The sequence below is a fragment of the Oenanthe melanoleuca genome, chromosome 1 (assembly GCF_029582105.1).
Source record: "Oenanthe melanoleuca isolate GR-GAL-2019-014 chromosome 1, OMel1.0, whole genome shotgun sequence".
NCBI classification, from domain to species: Eukaryota; Metazoa; Chordata; class Aves; order Passeriformes; family Muscicapidae; genus Oenanthe; species Oenanthe melanoleuca.
In genome coordinates, this window is record NC_079333.1 from 41,079,212 (window position 1) to 41,100,012 (window position 20,801).

At 38.1% G+C, this 20,801-nt stretch overlaps 1 protein-coding gene across 1 annotated transcript in view; it reads right to left on the reverse strand.

Moving 5' to 3' along the window:
* Positions 1-1,374: 1,374 nt before the first annotated feature.
* The window catches only part of GUCY1A2 (guanylate cyclase 1 soluble subunit alpha 2), a 147,631-nt gene continuing 128,204 nt past the window's right edge, over positions 1,375-20,801 (reverse strand). Inside the window, exon 8 of the mRNA XM_056492279.1 lies at positions 1,375-19,228. Coding sequence (XP_056348254.1) covers positions 19,021-19,228 — 208 coding nt within the window. The 3' untranslated portion in view covers positions 1,375-19,020. The remainder of the gene's footprint in view (positions 19,229-20,801) is intronic.

Genomic DNA, 20,801 nt, shown 5'->3' on the forward strand with positions numbered 1-20,801 from the left:
TAATATTCAGAGATTTTTATCATAGTCATGTCTCTTCAAACCTGAGCTATTCTTTCCCATGTGATTTCTGATATATATGCAATAGCTTTCATAATTGTAGTTTTCCTTGACTGCACAAATTTTTATTCCTATTATATTCTTCTCTTCTAGGATTACCTTTAATGTATATGGGTGTTAACTTGAAGGCACTTCTTACATTCCTTCATTCATACAGTCACATAAAGGAACTTTATTGGAGAAAGTGAGATCTCAAAATGTAGTGTTATATACATAAAAAATCAACTCTCACTGCTAATAAGTCTATGATAATTGTCTTTTATCATAATTTCCTGGTTAACACATAGTATTCTTAAATATATTGTGGACAAGAACTGACTCCCAAATACTGGAGTTATTAAAATTCCCATCTAAAAATTTCAGAATAATTGTCTAGAGTAATTTTCAAGACAGGAATAGGCAAATTGACAGTCTTCTTCATAGAAAATGCTCACCAGACTTAAAGCCAGCAGAAATCCCTGAAATTTCAGGACAAGTTAGACCTTCCTTAGCTTTAGCTTTAGCTTTAGCCACATAATTGTTAAGGACATGTAGAACAAAAATGTCAGAATCAACTCCCCAGTAACACATAGAATTGATTGAAATTCCACTTTCTCCCAGCAGCACAGAAAAATATTGCCACTAATTCTAGTTAATGGTCTTCTGCAAAAAGTAGCAGAGCAGAATGAGTCATTTTCTCAGCTGGGGATATAGAAAAGATTAAGAAAGAATGGAAAAATGGGCAAGAGGAGCAGCATGTGCCAAGCTGATGACACCAGAGCCTGCCAGCTTCCTTTGCTCCTGCACTGGTAGCAAGGAGCTGGTGCTGGGATTTCCCTGCAATGTCACCTGTTCTCCCACTCTGTTCTCCAGGAAGGAAATCTGCCTCAGCTCCGTTGTTCTACAGAACCAAGAACTGAACAATCACTGAAATCAGCTGTTGTAGTATCACCCACACCAGACATTTTCTTTCCAACAATCTGTTAAATTTCTTGAGAAGCTCTGCCTCAAAATGCCAGAAGTTCAGGCAAGAACAAAAGCTTTAGTAAGGCTTTAGCATGGCCATGCCCATGAAAACCAAAGCTTACATATCCAGGGATACACACAAAATGTATTCAAGCATCTAGCATCTATTTTTATAATTTATTTTACTGGTTTATTGTTTAAAAATAAATTTGGAGTTGGGCTAAAGGGTGAGGTTTGAGAGGTAGGAGTGAAAAAAAATTCTTTTCCACAAATACCTTCACTGACTTCTTGGACTCTTTTCACTGAATTGTGTTTTAGTATATTTAAATTCTGGCCTCCATAGGTAAGGCATAAACGGGAAAAAAAAGAAAATTTTCAATGAGACTTTTGCATGATTTATTGATGTAAATATACTTCAAATAACCGGTTGGACATTAAAGGGAAAATGAAATGTTTTTCCTTTAACAGACAACTTGGAAATGAACAGTATAAATAGAACATAGTTGTCACCACTTCATTTTATGTCATTCCAATCTACTATCAATTTCTTTTCATATACAAACTTTTTTGTAGTCTTGAATACCTAGAAAACTTGCATAATGAAACATGTTATTTACACTGTGTATGAGTCACAAATAATTACAAATAAAAAGAATACAAAATTATTAAAATGTATCATTACATGAAAAGCAAGGAAGATACAGTAGATGTTCTAATTAACTATAAATAATTACATATTTGTACATATATTTCTAATCTGAAATTGCTAGATGACATATCTGATGATTTTGATCAGGAATACTAGTTCTTATGCTTGCACTACTGGAGAGGAAGCAGTATTTTCAGACATAATGAGCCACTTAAGAAACATTTATGGAACTGCATAGGATGAAATGTATTCATTTTAAAAAACAAAAATAAAATATTTGACATTGCAAAATATAAGCATTTTCACTCATGCCATTGAGATACATTGTACATAAAACCAATACTGTAAGATGGCATTGCAAATAAATCATAACAGAGCTATGTAACATTTTAAAAATAAGCAACCCACATGGCATTTGTATCATAAAATAGCAGATGTACAGTATTATTTACATTGCAAACCGAAGAGAGAATAACCCCATGACACTGCAGCAAACGAACTGTTCCAAACATTGATCACAGACCTGATTCATAAAATCCACAGCCATGTGTGCAGGGTGTGTGCAAAACTGGTCCTGGGATTTGTTTTGGGAAGGCTTAGGACCTCCACTGCTCAGTCCTGATTCACAACAACATTCACATTCCTACCACAAAACCTTGCTGGAAACTGAACCCTGCTTGCCAAGACACTGCAGGGTATTTTTGGGTATCGACCACTTCAGCAACCAATCTTTGAACAGGGATTGTTAAAAAGTCAAACACCTCCTGCCCCATGGCAGGATTACAGCTGCTCAGTATAAAATTTGCATATGGAAACTGAAATGGAACTCCTGTGATACTGCTGATCAGCACTGGCCTCTGTATTTGAATGGTTTTAGTTCCACCTCTGGAACATGAAATTTGATAAATGAGCTCTGCCTCACAATTGCCCTCGATTGTTTTTTTTTCTTTCCTTCTTATTTTCCTATGTTTCTAGATAGTTTTCATGACACAAGAGAGAGTAGGTGGTACAAATCATGTACTCCTGCCAACATCTGAAATTCCAATTGCTGTAAATTCCATTTTTCTCAGGAATTGCCAAGTTGGACTGCATTGACCATGTGTCTGCCCGAGCTGAGCAATGTGTCAATGTGTTGTGCCTTTACACATCAGCTCTACAGCATAAGGTGAGCCCACTGAACTCAAAAAGTTGGTCTGCCCCTAGCAATAAACCTAAAATATCCTTTCAAAACTTCTCACCTGAGATACAGACTTGTTCTGCATGTTTTGTGTGACCTTTTGTCCAAGATTTCCAAGCATCAAGAAACCCTAAAAAAGCTACTGATATGTTTGAAGAGATGTCAAAAAATTCCAGACAGGAAAACAAAAGGTATCACAAAAGAGATAAACCATCTTCTCTGTCATAAAAGCAAGTCTGCAACATACTACCAGATGCCAGATGCAGTCTGCACATATGAGAATTCAAGTAATGCAGAGACACAGACCTAAGCTTTATTTATTTATTTATTTATTTATTTATTTATTTATTTATTTATTTATTTATTTATTTATTTATTTTCCTTTTCAAGCAATGGGAGAAGAATAATAAATGCTATCTGGGTGGTATCTTGAGCAGCCAACAATGCAACTGAACCAGTGCATTTCATACTGGGTTATTACAGTGTTCATAAGAACAAGCTCTGTCAGTGACTTCCAGTGAATTAGTGACCTCTGGGACAATTAAAGTCTGGATGGATTTGGTGTCTGGATTGCATTTGCTATGTAATTCGTACAAGGTCACCAGGTAACTTTTTTTTGCTTTGGAGATCTTCTGACTTCAAAAGAAAGACAGTGGAGAAAGAAATAAATTTTATGAGCAGCTGTTAAGTGTGTCAGCAAATTTTAATAAGAAAAAAAAACTCATTAACTTCCCCATCATATCACTTTTTAAAACCATATACAAAAAAAATTCTTGATTTGTCCTAATATCCTTCTTTGATCACCTCTTCAGTGACTTAGCTCTGAAATAGAGGCATCCTAGTCACAAACAGCATCAAAATATTTTTGAGTGAGGTTTCTCTGGAAAAACATTTTTTGTGGATATTGTACTACTATTATGACAAGAATTAATTAAAGTGAGCTATCTACCAGAGGACAAGGTCAAATAAAGTAAGAATTGTCTTGAAGAAAACTTGTTTTGTTTTTTTTTAATCCAGATAATTTATCCACTACAGTACACTTCCACATATAACTGGAAGCAGAAATTAAAACAACTTTTATGAAGATACCAGCATCTATGGCCAAGGCTTCATCAAATAGATGCATTATAATGACACAAGAAACTGCAAAACCGAATAATCAATGTGAGAACTTCAGAATTTCCTCAGCTGAGCTTCAAAGGATTTTGTTGTTTTGCTGATCACTAATAACTCATAAATGAAATTTTGCATCTATTTATCTTTATGAATCAGGTACTGTGCAAAGGTCATGCACTGAAATAGCTCATTACTTTTCCCTTTCAAATGCTTAATGGGGAATCAGTAGGATGGAGCCCACCACAAGTAAACTAGAAGCATGAGCAAAGAGTATTTGTTGAGTAGAAATGTTACTGTTAGTATTTAGACAAGGCAAAACTTTGCTTGGTCCTGTGAAGAACAAGAAAACCTGTATTTTGATTATAAACATTTATATGAGTACTAGCCTAAAACTAGAGGCATTGAAATAGAAGATGTATAGTATATTGCATATTGCTTTTCTTATAGAGTGTACATCATGTTTCCAATATGATGACAAACAAGTAAAATCTTTTAGGACAAACTAAAATTGCAACAAACACCATTAACAGCAGGTCACACTCTGAAAGCGAGATGTCAAGTCACAACACAGTGCAGGCACACTGCTAAAAGACAGCCTGGGGCACTCTGAGAAGGATGCTTTATCCTTCTGCTACCTGTTAGCAACATACCTGCACGAGTTCTGTAAAGTTTTTTCTTCTTGTTTGAGGCCTTCAGAGGCTTTGAAAAAAGAAGGGTATAAAAGGCAAACTGTCCTCAGTTACACTTTGTAAGAATTGTATCACCAAAGCCGGCTCAAAAGGAGGCAAAAAGATAAAATTAAGAAGTATCAATAGATAGACAGAACAAGGCTGTTTTGTTTCCTCTAAAGAAGGCCCAGGCTATTGGCACTGTTTGCATTTGCTAGTAAATAGAAGTGGCTTATCAGGAGGAGATTCAGGGAAGGCATTCACTGATCTCTCTAAGCCTGCAAGATTTACAAATAGCATCTGCTTTTCCATTTCCCAGCAACATACAGAGAAAGACCCTCTGCTGTATGCAGGTCTGTGTAAACAGTTAGACACAAAACAGTAATTTTAAGACAAGAAGAATAAACTTTAGATTACATTTTTTTTTCAAAAGCTCATAGGATCAACAGCTATCAAGACATACATTCTGTTATAGGAAGAGCAGTACAAATGTTAAAGCTTTTAAGACCGTATATAGTTCACTGCACACACAATTTTCCCATGGCCTACACATATGGCACATCAAGTTTTTACATAGACTAGTTTTAATTAATTAATACTGAATTCTGAATGTGTAATACTGGTGCTGCAGCCTTGAATAACTTCTTCAATGCCACAGCACAGGCCTGGTTAGTACATACATCATGCACTTCAACTGCTCACATCCAAAGACACAAATGACAGAACCAAACTTTACTGGTTTTGTTGTTTTCTTTTTTTCAAGTAGGTAAGTCTTTGGTTAGTAATAAATTCAGTTGGTTTGGGGAAGCAATCATAACTGAAGTAGCAACTTTCAAACAGAGGTACTTACTGGAACTTCCAGACCACTAAGTCTGCCAAACAAATCCCAACAAAAGAACTGAAATGCAGCATGTGGTAGTTTGTATGGACTCTGCTTCTGCTGGCAGATGGATTCCTTTGCTGAACAGCTAGTTACAGGACAAGTAATCAGATGCAATTTTGCAATTAATCCCTTTACTTCAGTGGGGGAAGATCCTGGCTTATATGCTTTCTGAGCTTTTCTGTTCGTGCCATCTGACAGTAAAACTCTAACCTGCCCCATCCCTTCCCAATAGATCATAGGTTGATGTTTTAAAATAATGTTCAGATTTATAGAGTACTAAAATTAATCTCTTAACCATTAAGTTGACAGAAATCTCTAGGGACACTGCCTTAACTCCTCTGTGTACACTAAAATGGGAATACTGTCGTTAATTAGATTATCCTTTTTCTGTAAGAAATTTTATGCAAACAGGTTCAGGTTCACAAACATCTCAGTGCTCTAAACCCTGATAGAGCTCTAGGATTCTTTAATGGCATCCAAGATTATTTTAATGCAAAGCAACCATTGTTGGTAGTGCAAGGTTGTAATCTTATTAGTGCAGAATGCTTGTACAAGTCTCTTCAGATAAACTTCATAAGACAACACTAAAACAGTATTACAGAACTACACAAAAAGCATTTGCACCCAGGGGATGGATATTTCTCCATTTCCACAGGAATGCAGGCTTTGAGGTGGTCAATCTTCACATTTTAGGAGGACCAAATATTTGTATCCAGCATCCAGAACAGTGAAGTTTGAAACAAGACAAGGAGCAATTCTCGGCATTCATAAAGCTGTAATGAAAACTGCACTCCACTGAACAGTTCTGTCCCTTTGTTCTGCTATCAGTAAATGTCACACCAGCAATGGGTGGCTCATAACTCTTCCTAAAATTCCCACTCCCAGAACTAAGCATCATGAACTCAAGTGAAAATCCATCTTCCTACAATAATCCAAGTTATCTTCCCATATGTCTGGCTCTGTTATAACAGATGTTTGTGACCACCTTAGATAGGAATTAGCCCTCAGATTTTTACTTTGGCAACATTGAAATTAAAGGGAAAAGTTGAAAGATACAACTCTAAGGCATCAAAGTTAATTGTCCTCTAGAATTACTTTCAGAGGAAATGAAGATGAGCCTGAATGAATCACCAGTTAAATCACCAGTTTCAGCTGATTCCTGGAAAAATGTTTAAACAAGTATCAGAAATTACTTTCCATTCACACTTTCTTGAATTTCATGACTCCTGATTAGAAGGGAGAGTCAGAATCACAGTCACAGACAACTGGAAAATTGTTATCACTTCTTCTAGGTGAGATATTGCATGCAAAGTTCAATTTGTTCTCAAAGGCTTTGGGAAGAGACTGAACCATGACTTGGTAGGCCCAGATTGTGAATTTCATGCCAATAATATGGGCTTGTTTTGCAAGTTTCTCCTTATTACAAATTAATCCCACTGAAATATATGAACATAAACCACTAGATTATTTTCAGTTGCATTCAGTTCCTTCTCTAAGGTTGGCTATGCAGGCAGAGCAAAGTGGCAAAGAGAGAAAGGGGATTATTTGTGGCCATGAAATAATTGGTTGGACTCTCCAGGATGGTGATCTGAGAATGCCTTATTATTTATGTGTTGTACCCATGAATTGAGCAAACAGAATACACATAGTCTCTTCAAAACACTGTGGGATCTGCAAAGAAGAACTTTTGCAGAACTTTTACTTTAGTAACCTGGGAAAGGTTAAACTTATATCAGGAAGGAATGTAGTCATTCCTAACAGTGGAGCCCACCATATTCAGGGAAAAACAACCCAACTAAATGAAACAGTTATTGTTCTCTGGAAAATACTTATGTCAGTAATCTCTGGGCTATAATGAAACTGAAGCTTAAAAACTGAAGGGATGAGGATGGCCCTGCTTTCACTGAAGTAAGGATGGATTCTAAAGGTACATGATCTGGTTCAGAGTAATCCCAAGGGTGAGTGACAAGATATCCATAATATCTCAAGACAGCTATCAGACAATGTCCATGTATTTTGTATTATTTATCCCTAACCAAATTTCTACACATTTAAGCAGTCATATCATGTTCTGTAAAACACAAAGCATGCCATGGAATGTGTACATAATGCAAGGGACGTGGGATGCAGGTAACTGCTGGTGCTGCTTGTCCTGACATCTCTGTTCCACCACTGAACCCTAACACCCTGGTAATAATGGTACACACTGAATGCCAGATAAACAGCTAATTAAATCCCAAAATCAAGATTACTCTTGACCTCTTTTCCAATGAGGACTTCTGCAAGAACAAAATTTGCAAAAAACCCCTCTAGCTTGTAAGACAATAAGCACAAATGCTTTACAAATATTTTTCACAGTGATCTGCTTCGCTGACATGAGTTATTATTTATACCCTACACTTGTCACTGCCTCAGATCTGACATGCAGAGATCTTATAACAGGTGTGCAGAAAAGACACATACTACAGAAAGAACTTCTAAAGAAAGTGGTGAAGGTTATTCCTGAGCTATGCATAGGTCATCTTGTGAATACATAAATAAAAAGAATTACTTAAGTCATAGTAGAAACTGGCACCCAGCCTGTATCCAGAAGAATTTTTCACTTTGACCAAACAGGCTGAGGTTCCCTATCTGCAGTGGATTGCTGCTCCTCCAGGGTCATACACAGTATGGTGGAGTTGCCCTGCTGCAGAAAATAAATATTTGAGGAAAAATGATGAAGTGGTTTGCTTTGTCTAGTTTGTTAAATTCATGAAAGAAGCAATATGTACTTGCAAAATCACAGTGAAGAAGAGAATTCTTTAAAATGCAAATGTTTGAGGCAATGGAAAATTACCCACTTTTTAGTAAAGATATGCTGAGGTTTGGAAATTTGCTTTCACTGTAGCTCTGTTATTAGATTTGGGTTTTGGGAGTTTAGTTTTTATTTTTCAGTTGAATAAGTTTAGCAATAAATTATCTCCTTCTCCCTCCTGCAAAGAAGATGGAAATGTCAAGCCAAAAACTTTTTTTTCAGTATTCAAATAATGGCTTTAACATGAATTTCAGTCATAACTTGAGGTATTGAACTTTGAAGGGACTGATTCAGCAGACAAAACAGAAACTGTAAGGTGGATTTAGAAGGTGAATAAAACAGAATTAAGACTAAACCTTGTCATTCCTCTTCTTTGTGATTGCAATTGTTTTTGAAGTAATTTTATGGTTAACTTGCTTTCACTTGAGCATTTTTTGTTGCTTTTTCTCCAGATGGAAATTTATGATATTTTGATGCACCTTTACCTCTATTGCTGAATTCACCCTTCTCTGGCAAGCCCATAGTGTCTATTTTTAGCTCCATGAGCTACTAATCCAGTTTCTCTGACAACTGCAATTTGTTGGAAGAAATGACTAGCGTGACGTTGTCTCAGAGCCATGAGCCCGTTTGAGAAATCAGTGTCTTAGCTGACCTTTAAAGCAAGTGAGAATAATGTGCCTGCAATTCCACAGGGTTTGGATTTCATTATCACAGCAGTGTGTATGAGATGGGCTGGCCCTGCTGCACAACTCTGCCTCTCTGTTTTGTTTTCCTGGTAATTATAGAAACTGCTCACTGTGCATGGAAAATCTGCAAGTTTTCTCAGCTCTTGAGGACAATACTATTTCTAATCCTTTTCTCTGGAGAGTAACAGTTCACAGTGTGGAGGACTGCATACTATTGATTCTTCCCAAGAGGAACTTTCCCACGGACCATGACCGCAGTGGGAATCACCACAGATGTCTAAGGATCAGAATGGCAGCTGCAAACACAGTTTGCAGCAGTGCAGCACAGTGGCAGCCCTGGTTCCTCCCTGCTTCAGAGCCTGACACAAGCTCCTCTTGGAGAGTCTGGGTACTCCAAGAGAACACAAGGATGGGTCAGAGAGAAGCTTCAGTAACCATGATCACTGCAAGAGAACATCCAGCCAGCACCTCACCCTCTGCTCCCTTTTGTTTCCCAAGTGATTGCAGACACTGACCTATGTACTGTTTCAAGAAAAAAAAAATGGTGAGGAAAATTTATCATTTCAATGTTAAAAAAAAAAAGATACACATTTCTGGGATGGATGGATGGATGGATGGATGGATGCATGGATGGATGGATGGATGGATGGATGGACTGATTACGTAGCTATTCCAAGAAGGAATCAGGCAGTAAATAACAGGATGGTTTGGAGAGATGGCCCTTGGTGAATACATCAGGTAATACACTGCTGCTATCTTACAGCAAAAGTGGGGAGTTAGCAACAATCACAGACTGCTAAAAGAAATGTTCCAATACCAGAATAAACCCCCTACTCAAACTTCTAAACCCTTAAATATTAATAATTTTATCATCACATCCCTTTGAATCTCTGTCTGAAGCCTGGCCCTTGCCCCAGTATCTTTGTCTCCATATGTATTTGGTGCTCTCCTCTTTGCATCCTCCCATTTTAAAACAGTAGTGGAATTCATCCCACCTACAGCACAGCAGCTAATCTGAACTAGTCCTCCACCTCCACACAGTGTCACTGGGGAGGAAAGAGAAGAGCACATCTAAGGCAGTGGTTTATCTCATCCCTAAGACTTTCTCCAGGACAGCTCAGTCTTTGAAATGCCAGGATGTCTGCACTGACTGTAGAGGGAACTGACCTGAGCAGCTCAGACCAGACATAAGTTTTAGATATCTAAGTGCAGATTGGCTGAATTTCATTTATATTTACAGCAACTAACAATACCCTTGGTTCTATAGAGGACCCCACTGCAACTTGGGCACAGTGAGACATAAGAGTAACAAGGAATATTCTAGCTTCAAAGATATTAATGGCTTCAACTTAGTGAAGTTCTAATTTTTCTGGCAAGACAGTATAAATGTCATGTATTAGGATGGGAGTGTTATCTACAATGGGTTTTGTTTAGACTTCAATAAAAGGCACAATGCTGTCCTGTCAGTAAGCACATCTAAAACTGGGATGCTCTGTATCTCTTACTAAGCTCTCAACAACTGAGTTAAATTTTGGCCTTACCCAACATGATCTGCATGGTATTTTGGCAGAAGCTGCTGGGTAAAATGCTGCTTCCTTGGAAATTCACTACAGACAACTCCTGGTTGAATGTGCATTTGAAAACTCCATACAGAGGACTGTTTCTGAAGGAAGGGTTTGAACTACAGATTCTCTCATAGACTTTGTACCTTTTTATCATGATACAACAGTATTCCAAGCTTTCTCTCTGTTTAAGTATTTCTAAACAATGCTTACAGAGCAAAGCAGTCTCCATTTTTTTAAAAAGTGCTAACATTTATCCCCATACACTTTTTAAAAGACATTCTTACTACCACCTCCAAGTTTCTAGTTGGCAAAGTACCCCACTTGCCCTGTTTGACATCTAGTGTTGCATTAATTGTTAAAACTCATGGAGGAATTCTCATTCCTACCTCCAGAAAAGCCAAATAATACAAAAAAGCAGGACACTCTTTGCATTTTGCATTATAGACTTCCTAGATTTTCTTTCCCCCAGCCCCCCAATTTTTCTCTGTAAGTAGATATTCAACACTTATTTAAAATAAAAAATTCAAACATTATGCATTTCTCATGCAATTCCACTAAAACTTTTAAGGATTATAGACCCTGAAATTCAACCTTACACACTCAGAGTTTATGACACTATGTGCAATACTTTCTTGCACTTTGTATTAATAATCTCTTTGTCATCCAGCTTCCAGAGAGAGGAAAGCTAACATCAGCACCACATCTATGTACAGCTGCCCTCTCCTACACACAAACTTCACTTTCTTCAGATGCCTCTTATTTATACACTTGCAGGACACACAAGAAATTTCCAGAGAGGAATGTTTACACACCTAAACAATGACAAGCACATGGGACTTTACTTAGAGGAAGGATTTCTAACCCACATTTCCAGAACTTATTTAGACATTTAGAACCTCAGGATCGTTCAGCAAAGTAAGATTCAACTTTTAGAAAGATGTTATGTTTAAGCAGAGAAAATGGGATTGAGAAGTATGCCACTTAATGTCACTTTAAAAATTTTACATCCTTCTTTGTAGGAAATGCAAATAATCTGAACTGAGAGGCCATGCTTTCAGTGTACAGTTTCAGAATTATTTCAGTCAACCAGAAGTGCCATAGAAACTTCTAAAATAAATATACCTGTCAGTACCTCCTTTTTCTTTCCCATATGACCTGTTCTCTCATGCAATGCCTCACATCTAAAAAAATAACTCCTTGATGGTTATTTATTCCTAAGCTTGTTCTTTTGCAATAAGTTCAGAAACTTTGATATTGATTTAATAGTATGTTCTAATCTCATTAGGGAAGGAAAAGAATAGTACCTTAGGGATGTACTGGTAACAAACAAATGCCAAAATGGATTAAACAGTATTTGCCCTCTGTGGGTATTAATCAGTTTTAGCATCTATTTACTGCTGTGTATTACACAGAAGTCATCCACTGTATAAACCTTCCTGGTTTATTACTCCTATTTATCATTCCTGGGTATATCTTACATCTATTACCTGTACTTCTTCCCATATTCCTAGGATGTGAGATTAGTCTTACTCAGCGGGCAGTCTTTTAAAATACTGTTTATATCCAAAACTCTCCTAACTCTGGTCTATAGTTCTGATTCTGCTCTTCCTTATTGAAGTAAGTAACAACACATACTTTTAAAAAACTAACAAAAAAAAACACCACCTTAAAAAACCAAATTATTCCATTAAATGCTCCTCTTCTCTGATAAAGAGGATGGAAGGACAAACAGTACATGTCAGGGTGTTATTCTGCCATTTAATGTCCCACTGAAAAGCATTTTGTTAAGGTGATAGGTGTTGTACAGGAGCTTACACACAAGAGATTAGCATGGCTTTATTTATTGCTTCAAGAGTAGTCATTAGAGAGTATTGCTAAGGAATAATTATCTAGAAAACAAGGACCTCAATGACATCTTTTGCTAATGAAAAGTTAATTTTGAGCCTACAAATTCACAAAAGCACAAAAAATGTGTGGTAATGATAACCTGGCAACTATCTCTCTGTTCTTTAGAATCCATTTATGCTATCACCACCTTGACTACAGGATAAGGTTTATGCAGGCATTCTGCCATGCAGTTCAGGTGAACGTGGCACATAGGTTATACATAACTGAGCTAGGGGCTCAAAGCTCAAAACCTTTTCTAAATCACACTCCTAATGGCATCCCAGAGTTGTGATTGGCAGTGCTGGTATCATATGCAAAGGGAGGGCTCAGACACCAGGAGGGATTTGCAGAACTGCAGTAGCCCACGCTCCTGACAGTCACCATGGCTACAGTGGCAACACTTTATTTATCCTGGAATATGCTTATCTATCCCTCTGACACTTAGTTTGAGTCAATTTATTTTGGCCAGTGCAGGATGCTGGAAAGCAGCACAACAGAAGATCTGAGACACAGCACTTGGGCTGAAAAGAATGTAATTCAGTGGGATCAGTCTCACTTATCTTGGCCACCTTGAAAAACAGATGTCTAGTCTAAGTTTGCCATCTGTGGTCACTGAGAAAGTTAAGCACACTCCAGGATTTAGGGAGCCTCATACTCTTTCCAAAGCAGAGGGGACAAGTGCCTGAAGTGCTTACCTGTCCTCCAGTTTTCAAAATAAACTCGATTGCTGGATGCCAAAGAGGGACAGCCAGCTGAAGGCACTGCTGCAGCCAAGGTAACAAGCATGTCCCCCTTGATTCATCTTAATTCCACTGCCTCCTTGCTAGCCAGGGAAACACTTGCTTCTCTGAAATCCTCTCTTTTTGTCTGAATTAAAACACATTCAGCCTCACTCTGACTTTGGAAACTAAAATCCCTGGAGCAAACAGCTGGTTCAACATCTGCCTCCACTGATCCTTTTGTTACGGCTGCCAGCAAAGTTGCCACTTTGCATCACATGTTGTATTGGGCTCTCTAAGGTGAACCCCAGCCCAGAGGGAAGCAGGCTGAGATGCCTCATGCTGCTTTCAGAGTGACACTGGTGTTGCTAGAGTGACACAGGTAACTGGAGCTCAACCTTTCTAAGCCACAGGAGCAAGCTAGCATCTGCAGAGGTGAATGATCCATTGCCTGTGACTGAATTCCTGCATTCCTCAGCCTCACTGCTTCTCTTGCTTTCAAGCATGATTAACAGCCAAGCCACAAAAGATCAATCATGTATATGAGGTTAAACACTTCACAGATTTTTCTTGTAAGCCTACTCATACATTGCAAATTAATAGCATCGTTAACGAGTAACTCCTATCTGCACAGATAAATTTGGTGCTTGTGGAAGCTAAAAACATGCCATGGGTTGTTAATGCTCTGAGCTCACCCAAACCCACCAGTGATAACTTTCACTGTGGTCTTTTCCCTCTCTAAGGATGTGAGTGCTTGCTGTGTCACTGCAGCAGTTTTGGCTTTGCTGCAAGAAGAGTAAGATCAGCCCTTTAACCCCGGATTTTCTTTAGATATAAGCAGCCATGTCAACAAAATAAGCTAATTAGAACAGTAGGAATTATTCACTACATCATACACAGTGTGCTAAGGGAAGGAAAGTGGAGGTCTTTTGGAGAGCAGAACCCTGACCGAGAGCAGGACATAGCATGCAAGATGATGGAATTATTAACAGCAGCAGAAGCCCATCAGCTCCTAATTGTTGAGTCTACAGCACACTCAGCACCTTCAATCCATCCATAGCCTCTCCTGTCACTGGCACCCTCAATCCTGCACAGCATTATGAATAATGTATTACCTTGAGGGAAAGGAACCAACTGTCTCTGAGTTTGACAAGCTTTTTTAAGCTTCTTGTTTTGTTCCTAATTTAAGCATGCTGCTATTTCCGATACTACACATGCACAATTTTGCAAAAGATCACCAGAATCCAGAAAGGAAGCCAGAAGCTCTGAGACTGCACTTGGACAGGGAACTAGCTCTCCTCAGTGAGCTCTGAGCACCCAGCAGAGGTGAGACTAAAAGAGGAAAACCCAGATGTCCTAAATTTACAATGCTGCTGCTGGATTACAGAGTCCTGGACAGGACCATCTGCATGAAGCATGCACATGTGACAGCTTGTGGCAGCTCAAAAATCAGAAGCTGTCCAGTAATTCAACTTGCCCCAGCAACCAGTGCAGGTCTCAGACTCATTTGCAATTCAACACAGCAGTTTTGGGTGCTATTTTTCTTCCATTAATTTTTAAATTGCCTGAGAGAAGGATCTATTCAAAGAGAGAAATACACAATGTGAAACTGGTTATCAGAGTTTACATCTTAGTGCAGTGCTGATACTTTTAAATGCATGCAGCCTGTCATGGTTTTGCAGTTTGTTTTATACAGGAAGAAATGGAAGGTGGATGTTAAACATGCCCAGTGCTGCTGTTGGGCTGGGTAGGGAACACTGTAAGCACAGGAGGAGACAGCACTGTGGAATGGCATCTGCACACACATGAACTGCCACAGACTGTTAATGACTCAATCACAAGGATTTCTTCAAAACAGGCAATTCCCACACAAGATTTCCAAAGTTTTAAGAGCTTTGGCTTTCTGTTTGCAGAGGCATGTTTCCAGGCTTCAAAACAGATCTGGAACTGTATGTGGGAATGAGCAGAGAAGCCAAAACCACAATCACAGTTAATGACTATTGGCTCTCTGGAATTAAAAATGAAATATCCTTTGGGATCCTGCAAGAAAACCACACTTGGAGTGTCCTGGCCTAGGAGCAATTCTCCCATGCAGAGGCTTTTGTCTTTGAGTAGCAAATTTTACCAGAGGGATGCAGAACAAAATTTATGCACCACCCTACCACTTCAACACTATTTCCTTTTTGCTCTGAGTTCATGATCTCTATGAACTGCATCACAGAAAAGCCTGTGTGATGGGGAGCTTCAAGCAGATGGAAAAACCTGACACAAGACCTGTAAAAAGTGTTCTGGGGAAATGACTGTGGAGTGTCTTTTCTTTGATTTTTGGCCTCCTGATTTTTGTGCAAGAAACCAGCCACAAAGAGATTGATGAAGCCAGCTAGGAGGGCTCCTCACATCACCTTCCCTTTGCCTTGTACATGCAGTACAAAATAGATCTCCTCCCTCTCTCTTCAGAAAGAGTGGATCTGTTCTGCACAGAAACTCAAGACAGTAAATGTGCCTACTTGAAGCTATGTGAAGAAACACAATTTAAATTCTTACCTAGAGGTTTTCATCTGTTTTATAGGAAGTAAAAAGCTGAAAGAAAATTCCAACTTGAGTATATGATTTCTGTGACCATTTCAGCACCTCTAACCTCTCCACCCACCTCATCATCTCAAGGTACAAAATTCTGAGAATCTTTCTATTTGTAAAGACAATTTCAGGAAAATGAGAACCTTTTCCCTATCACTAAAAGTAAGTGTTGTTGGAGAAATGCTGTCTGACTAGTTTCATTTAACTTTGTAAAGGTGTCCAACAAAACAAGCTTGCAACCTGATAGGAAAGATAGCAGATGTAACTACTAATTTAGAAAGTGCAGAGAATTTGTTTTACACTTTCCACACAATGACATAGAAAAATGTCCCCAGAGGCCACACTTTTTTCATTAACATCCTTCATCATAACACAAATAACACAATACTTAGCATCTGTGCTGCAGTTCTAGATATGTTACCTTTTCATAAGCTTATAAAAAAAAAAAGACTGTATATTTTTATACAGTCAGTGTACTCTACTCTTTGGGGAGCTACATGATTTATTTGCAAACACTATCAATGTATTTATGGTGATACCAATACAAATTTTCAATTCTCACACAGATCTCTCTGATTTTAGATTTCCTTATACAACAAAATGTCTCTGAGAGCATGAGGATGGTTTTGATTGCTACTCCAATTTGCTAGTAAAACAAGCATTTATCCATCATTTGCTATGAAAATGTTTCCATTGATCAAGGTCAAGTACAGAATTAACCTAGACATTTCTTATTGGCAACTGTAAGAGATAAGTTATTGAACTTTTGGTCTAAATCTCTATATTTCTACTCTTCACATAGGACTGTGAGTGGTGAGAAGAGAAAAAGCTTGGCCAGGTTGGGACTCTGACATCAGCACCTACTGATTAACAGTGAAGATGTGCCAGAGAAGTCAGACTGAAATCTAAATCCACTAATGGCTATTTGAAAAAAAAAATCACTCTAGGGAACTAAGTCATGACATGAGAACTATGGATTTATTAGCTGGGAAGTGGCATTCCTCTTCCAGTGTTGAAACATGAACTTTGATCCATTTATGATTCTTACACATCTCAGTGGTGTTCCCAGGGTAAAAAATGCAGGCTACATCCTGTGTATGTGCAAACTAATGGCTATAAGCTAAAACTTGTCATCCTCTACAGGAAATTCTCAGATCTGTAGTTTGGATGGAAATTCCACAACCTCAAGCTTGAAGAGTTTTTGTAAGTCATTTTTCAGATAGGCCACATAATTCCATATGCTCTTTATCAAGGTAGATAAAAAAATAACTTCTCTAATCCCAAGAATGCTTTAATACCAATGGAAGGATTCTTTAACATCAGTATCCCACTAGAAAGTGAGGGAATTTGCATTAAAATAGGTTTCTGGGCTAATTCCCATGCATCTACCCTCTCAGGCAAGGAAAAACTCACCCTTGCATATTAAGTTCAGATGTCCTCAATCTGCTGAAGTCTGTAAAGGTTCAAGACAGTCCTTTCTCATCCAGAAAGGCTTCATGGAAAGGAAGCCTGAAACATATTCAGCACAGGCTAGCAGTGCCATGCTGACTCACAGGGGCTACTGCTAAAAGGGCAGAAATAGAGAACTGTCATGCCCTTCACAGAAAGATCCAGCTGGATAATCTCAAAATGTGGTGGAAGTTATGTACTTATTTTCAAGAGGTGCCTCATGTTATGACTCCTAAATCCATAAGCAAGATCATTTCTGTTCTGGATTAGAGAAATATAGAGTTTACCATGCCTACTAGTTGCTGCTAAGTCTTACCTTTGATTAAAGTGATTAAAGGCTCATGTACAACTAAGCCACTCTGGAATCATGGCACAGATTTTAATTAACAACCTACAAGCCCAGAACAAGATTTCCCAGCCCAGTATGATCCAAAGGCAGCACACCCACACAGGAAAACTGACCACCACCACTTATGAAAAAGAAAACCTGAGAAATAAACAATGCCTGAAAATGTGCCAGATACACATCTTGCTTCAACTTGATTAACTGAAGAAAATAATAACTATATTAATTTTCAACAGCAAATAATTGCCTTTTTTTTTTTTTAATTTTATTGTCTTGGACTAACTAAAATCTTGAACTGCCATTTGTATTAAATCTGGAAAAGTACTGCTTTTCCATTTTTGGTGCTTTTTTGATCTTCACTAGATAAAGCAGGGGACCTTTAGCCAATCCAAGTTTCCCAATGAGCAATCATTATTAAGAGAATGGACTTTCAATAATCAATCTTGTCCTATTAAAAAATGTGGAAAACCAGCATCCAGAGAGCTTCCAGCGTCTGCTGGAATTCCTCAGAATAAGTTTCCACAATACCAAATTTTAAGAGAAGTTCAGGGCTTCTACTGAAAATCAGTCTGGCTGATAGTTTAGAGGGAAAACTAGTCCCACTGAAGAGAAATTTTCTGTTTGTCCACACGTTGGCATTATGCACTTTGTTTACATTGTCCTGGAAAGACTGGACATACAACACTATAGGACAAATACTGAACATTATTTTATATAAGAAGACAGTGCTCAACTAAAATTTTAGCACAAAAACCAGTTATTTACCAAAGTTGGGGTTTTATTCCATAAATATTGATTTTTTTTGTTGCCAAAAAAGTCAAGAAATACCTTCTTCCCACTTGTATAACAATAAGGTTTGACAGGTAGAATGTATGAAATATACAGTAACTTCTGAAAAGCTATCTAAGCTCACTCAGCTTACAGTATGTGGAATGCAATTATCCAGAAAGTGAAATATGTATAAAAATAGGTAAAATTCCTACAATATTTGTATTGAGTCATAATTCCTCCTGCCAGGAAGGTTACAATAGCTCTACAGTATATGTATGAAATGCTTGTTCATAAAGTTAAAAAACATCATTACCTTACTGAAGAACACATTAAATACAGGAATGCATAATCAGAACTGACTCTCAATTCTGCTTAGCTGGTGCAAATCTACAGAGAACCATCATCCTTTCTGCACAAAACAAGACCAACCTCCAATCTGAGCGTTGGGGCTTTGTTCTGTTGTTTTGTTTGCCATAGAGGGGCCAGACTGAAGTTTATGAAAGCAATTCCTCTGGAAGTGGAAATACATAGTTTAAAACTTTTTCCCTATCTCCACTTTGTTTGCTGACAGCAGTTACCCACCTTTTCAAAATGATTATTGCCTGACATTACATGGAGCTTTTTACTGCCTGTTGAGAAGAAGGCAGTGCAAGAGCAAGAACCTCCAAGTGCCCTGCCATGACCCAGCTCTGGGCTTGTGCTTTTAGAAGAGTCTTTGACCTGCAGCAGGCTCATAGGCTGGTCTCCCGGAGGAACATGGTGCCGATGTTGTAGGACACCTTCCTCACTCTGGCAGATGGGATGGAAGCTTTGGGTGGCTTCTGACCACTCCTCACCTCCAGGAAGTAACAGATCCCAGGAATTTCCTTTGGAAAGTTTTCTGGAAGCTCTTCACGGGAACGAGGGATAAAAATAAAATTTTCTTCCTTTTTCAAAAGCCTGGAGAAAAACAAAACAGAGGGATAGAAAACACTGTAAAAAATGTTTCAGAAAGGCCCCTTTGGGAGAGGTGGATCCTATGTGCAACAAGAAAAAAATGAGTTTACACTATTATGTAACATATAAAGAAATTCCAAGTCAGGATCCTCAGCTGATATAGACGAACTTATCATCATTAACTTCAAGGAGCTCTGCTGACTGAGATCAGCTAGCTGAAGGGATGCTCAAAAAACATTCTCTGAAAATCAGTGTCAGCATTCAGAAAGTAATGTACCAGAAAGAGAACCAAATTCATAATGACAGTTGTTCAGAACATATCATTTGGCTTAATTAAAACACTTTAGTCTGGCCAGTTGGGCAGAAATTAACATTTCAGAGTAATGGCTACCACCAGGTTTCCTCCTGGAAGGCAGTGCTTGGGAGCTCTCTCAGATAAAAGCAGGGAGGTCAGCTTGTGCCCTTCTTACACTCAATAGTATTTTTCATAAACTGGGTTCAAATACATAAAATCCAACTTCAACAGCAGAATTAAATCTGACACTATTCATCAGCAGTACCCATGGGTTTAACCCAGGCTATTTGGTTGGGTCAAGTCATCTCCTGGCACGCCTGCTCAGCTGGTACAACACCACAGACATGACTCTGCTGCCTTCTGCCATCTTAGCCAGAGGGAGAAATCTCTCTCTGGTTAGACCTGAAAATTTAGGGCATCCTTATCAAGTATCTTCTCTAGAACTAGCTGGACTTATAAAATACAGGAAGTAACTCTATACATTTTCTTTTTGTTTCCAATTAATAAATTAAATTAAGTTAGTGGTATTCAATCCCTTGCAGCATTGGAAAGAGCAGTTTTGAGACAATGGTAAATTCTGAACACAGTTGGATATACAAAAGCATTCTTCCTCTTTTCCCTCCAGTGATACTTATTCTTTCTCTCAATCAGTTTGAAGCTTAAAAACATAATTGGGAAAAACTTTGCAAGTTTCCGTGGAATTTTGTAATAGATAAATTATTTAACATATGTAAAGTTGATTTCTGGAAAGCAAATGATTGAATGAATCCCATAGCCAGGAGAATTCTGTAGGATTATCAGTATATGCAATGGCACTTCCTTTACTGAGTATTTCTCATGAGTTTTGCATGAGACAGTCTGTGTGAACTCACTGACATATAAAGGCATTTTCTTTCCAGCTTTTAAATAATCACTTGGTTATAAACCCAACAAAGTTTTTGCCTTTGAACTTCTGTGGAGAACTTTATTTAGTGTGTGGTTTGAAGGCCCAAATTGTCAATTTTATGATCAAAGTACTGCAATCTTTTCTAAATTGCATGAATGTTTGTGGAGGGCTCTACAGAGAAGCTTCTCTCTTTTCATCTCTGCAATGTTTGCAGTAAATATTTTGTATTGAAGGCTTAATATACTGAAATAACTCTTCACAGCTTCCTAAATTAGATTTCTGCACGTAACAGCTGAAATCTTAGAACTTTCTGAGCTAAATCTGTAAGCTTTCACTGCAGCCACTCTTCCCCACGCTGACTATTCACTATGGAGCATCCAGCCTTCCTAAAAATC